The sequence below is a fragment of the Myotis davidii genome, unplaced genomic scaffold (assembly GCF_000327345.1).
Source record: "Myotis davidii unplaced genomic scaffold, ASM32734v1 scaffold663, whole genome shotgun sequence".
NCBI lineage: Eukaryota > Metazoa > Chordata > Mammalia > Chiroptera > Vespertilionidae > Myotis > Myotis davidii.
Genome location: NW_006295816.1, coordinates 339,412 through 343,601, shown reverse-complemented (window position 1 = coordinate 343,601; position 4,190 = coordinate 339,412). Strand labels below are relative to the sequence as shown.

The 4,190-nt window shown below is 61.1% G+C and overlaps 1 protein-coding gene across 1 annotated transcript in view; it reads left to right on the top strand.

Moving 5' to 3' along the window:
• Positions 1-4,190, top strand: part of KIF9 (kinesin family member 9) — a 52,699-nt gene that overhangs the window by 44,445 nt on the left and 4,064 nt on the right. The window contains exons 14-17 of the mRNA XM_006770426.2: positions 508-563; positions 826-916; positions 1,341-1,474; positions 3,229-3,420. Coding sequence (XP_006770489.2) covers positions 508-563; positions 826-916; positions 1,341-1,474; positions 3,229-3,420 — 473 coding nt within the window. The remainder of the gene's footprint in view (positions 1-507; positions 564-825; positions 917-1,340; positions 1,475-3,228; positions 3,421-4,190) is intronic.

Below are 4,190 nucleotides of genomic sequence, written 5' to 3'. Positions count from 1 at the left end.
GTTCCCGCAGCCCAGGCGGCCAGCTCTTCACGGGAGCTGCCTGCAGACCCGACTCTCCGGCCAGGGCAGCCCCAGACCGACCCCGGTCAAGGGCACTGCTTGTGGGTCAGGGCCCAGAGGGAGGCGGCCTCCTCCAGCCACAGGTGTGGGCGTGTCTGCACCCACAGGAAGGCGCAGAATGGGGCCTCGAGGAAGTGGGGGAGCTGAGGACAGCACGCTTCATAGAACGACCTTCCTGAGTATTTTCAAACTAGAGCCGATCTGGTTTTGTGGAGATTCACTTAGAAACGGGTGTCTGTAGCTCAGAAAACACTTGGCTTGGAAACGAGCGACCGGGTGCCCCTGTCCTCCACGGGCTGAGCCGCCCCCGTGCTGAGAGGCCGTTTGCAGACGTCCTGCTCTCGAGGCAGATGGTCCCCGGTCAGCCCAGTCCTGGCTTCTGCGCGGACAGACACAGCCTGGGCCCCGGGGCCAAGGCCGAGCCCTGCCTCGCTCTCTCCTCTCCAGATAATCAACCTCAGACAGATCCAGGAGGTGTTCAACCAGTTCCGGGTGGTTCTGACGTAAGGGGCCCCCTGCCCACCGACTCCTTCACGGGGGTGGGGTGGGGGGGTGTGACTCCGCCTCCAAGTGCACCCCCTGCCTCTCCTGGGCGAGTGCACCCTCTGCGGGTGGGGGCGTGGCCGTGGGTGCACCCTGGGGACCAGGCACAGGTGAGCTGCTCTGTCAGGTCTGGCTGACGGTGAGGGCCCGGCTCCTTCCCGCGGGGCCGCACCCGAACCTCTGCCCGCAGGACGCACCCGCCCTTTCTCACTCTCTCCCCAGCCAACAGGAGCAGGAGGTGGAAGCCGCTTTGCGCCGCAAGTACACCCTCATAGACAAGAACGACTTTGCGGCCATTTCTGCTGTCCAGAAGGTACGCGCTCGCGTCCGGTTTCTCTCTCCCAAGACCTTTCCAGGGGCAGCAGGTGTCCTGCCTGGAAGCCCATGGGGGGGTGGGAACAGATGGGGTCAGCAGGACGAGCGTGGGGTGACCGAGGCCAGGTCAGCCTCGTGTGGCTCGCAGGGGCCTCCAGAACGGGAGACAAAGCGAATGGTGAACAGGACAGTTCCTGCAGCTGGGCTGGGAGAGGCCTGAGGATCCCGGGGCTCGGGACCAAACGCCAGAGGGGGCCGTGGGGAGGAGACAGGCATGCTGGGGGCGGCCTGAAGCTGGCAGCCGCCGCCTGCTGTGGGCTGCACGTGCCCACCCGAGCCTTCAGCCCACGCACACCTGTGCCCCCGAAAGGCCGGAACAAACCCGTAGCCTGACCTTTGCCCCCGCGCTGGCCTGTCTGCAGGCAGGGCTGATGGATGCTGACGGCCACCTGGTGGGTGAGTCTGACGGACAAGGCTTTGGACTTGGGGTTGCCTCTTACTCTAGCAAACCTGGGAAGAAAACCAAGTCCAGGAGGACATTGAAAGAGCAGCTCAGGTGAGTGACTGCCCTGCTGCCCTGCCCTCGCACCTGGCCCTCCCGGGCTGGCGGCGGCGGACGCTACCTGTCCCCCCTCCCTCTGGTCTCGCTACTCTGTGGCCACGGTGCGTGTCACTGCTGCCAATACGAGCAACATCTGTGGTCCCCTCACCGCACAGCAGCCCCACGAGCTGGGAGCTAGTGCCTCCATGTCACAGATGAGGAAACGGAGGTCCCGGGAGGTCACACTTCCAAGGTCACACTTCCGCTGAGTCTAGCAGAGTTCAGGCGAGACGCTGGGCTGGCATTTGCCCTCTGCTACTTCATGTCAAACCCCACTGCCCCACAGAGTCCTCTGTGACCAGCTGATGCACTCACACCACCCAAAACCCCATTCCCCACTCAGGCCAGACTCCTCTGTGGGTGCAAGGTGGGGAGGGCGTCAGGGTTCACTCATTCAGCCCCACGTGTGCTGTGGAGAGGCAGGCAGGAGCGCAGGTTCTGGAGGGGATGGCTGCACCCACTCACCTCCTCACTCCCCACCTTTCTCATCCCCGGGGCCACTCCCCTTGTGTCAGTGTGAGCCTCTCTGTGCCTCGCTTTCCCATCTCTGAAACGGGAACAACAAGCCCTGCTGGGTTACAGCATCGCTGATACGCCAAGGTTGCAGGTGCCATCCCTGGTCAGGGCACAGCCAAGAATCAGCCAATGAATGTGTGAATGAGTGGGAGACACATCGATGGGGTTTTTTCTTTTTCTCTCTCCCTCTCTCCCTCTCTCCTTCTCTCCCTCTCTCCCTCTCTCCCCCACTCTCTCAAATCAATAAATAAAATTGTTTTAAGAATAAAGTGGGCCCTACCCGGTTTGGCTCGGTGGATAGAGCGTCGGCCTGCGGACTAAAGGGTCCCAGGTTCGATTCCAGTCAAGGGCATGTACCTGGGTTGCGGGCACATCCCCAGTGGGGGGTGTGCAGGAGGCAGCTGATCGATGTTTCTCTCTTATCGATGTTTCTAACTCTCTGTCCCTTCCTCTCTATAAAAAATCAATAAAATATACCTTTAAAAAAAAGAATAAAGTGGAATAGTAATAATAATAACAGCATGGCTGTCGTTGGAGTTGCTGTGAGGATGAGTGAGTGAATGCCGCCCCTCGTTACTGGTACGATCACTCGTGAAAGGGTGTGGCCCAACACTGACTGCAGAGTCGCCCCCTCCCCGCAACCCCGCTCTGCTGCCCGGTAATCGGTGCAGTTGCAGGTAGACGAGGCTTCCTCCCCTCCCCCAAAGCCGATGTTGCAAGAAAACAAAGAGGAGGAACGAGCAGGGGCAGCTCCTGTCAGCACAGGCCCTGCCCACGTGGGCCTCTCTGGGCGGAGGACCGGCACCAGCACACAGAGGGCGGCAGCCGTGTCCTGGCTGGGCGGCACCGGTGTGGGCGGAGAGCAGGTCCTGGACTGGCCCCCAGGCAGCCCGCCTGAGGAGGCTCTGCGGGTCCTTCCCAGAGAGGCCTCGGGTCAGGGGGTGGCCCTGAGAGCTGTGGCCCACCCCCAGGGCCCGGGGCCTCCTGCCCAGACTGCTCCAGGGTGGGTTCCTTCCGTCTCCCCATCTGTGTGGCTTAGGGTCATACTCTGTCCTTGCCCCGGGCATAGGATCAAGATCGGAGCTGGGTGGGACGGGGCTCCGCATGCGACGGCAGAGGAAGGGCACTCGGTCAGCGTGGGGGACGCCCCCCTCCCCAGGCCTGAGCCCTGGGGCTCCACCCTCTCCTTCCAGCTCCCCGGCAAAAAAGGAAGGTGGCAGCAGCCCTGTGAGCGGCAAGGATATGGATGTTTCCACCTCCAAGACCCAGCTGACCCCACTCTCCAAGGAGGGGGATGTCAAGGACATGATTCTGCGGGACCGGGAGACCTCCAACATCGAGACCCTCCCCTCGGACTCCCCCAAGGAGGAGCCACGCCCACCCAGGTGACCGTCTAACGCGAGCCCCGGCCCAGATCCCCCAACCAGAGTGTGATCCTCAGCATGTGGAGCCCCTGCAGAGAAGACCGGGGACAGGCCGGCCCCAGCGCGCGTCACCTGCAGAGGGTCTAAGCACGGGCTCCTGAGACCCTCCGAGTAGCAACCATTTTAGGATTAAATTTACATATTTTGGGAATAAGTAATGACTCAGAAAGCAAAAAGTTTTCCAGGTAGTAGACCCCTTCCTCCAGCCACACTGTTCCTCTCCTCGGTGAGCGAGGGAGTGAGTTCTCAGGAACCTGCCCTGAGGAAATAACCAGAGATCTGGACAGAGGTTTGTGCAGAAGGTGGCCATTGCGCCAACTGGAAAAGCAAAACCAAACACCTAACAGCTGGCACCAGGGAGAGGCTCAGGGGATTTTCATCTCCTCTTGGGGCTGTGCGAGGATGTGCATGAACCCCCCACCCCACTCCCCCCCGCCCCCGTGACCACGTCCAGATACTCAGAGGAGCTGGAAGAACTGTACCGGCCACGCCCTGACTCACAGCTCACCCGTGACTGTGCCCGTTTCTTGGTGTGGCCGTCTCTCTCTCCTCCCTCCGTCCCTCCCCGGCACGGGAGGTGCAGACAAGTCCCTTCTCCCCCCCAGCACTGAATCTCACCTCTCCTTAACTGGAGTTCTCAGAGTTTAATAGCATGAAAGATGCTTCTGAGGAAAAAAGATGTAAAATTATTCATGTGACCGCCAGCGATTAACAATCCCTCAAAGCAATCC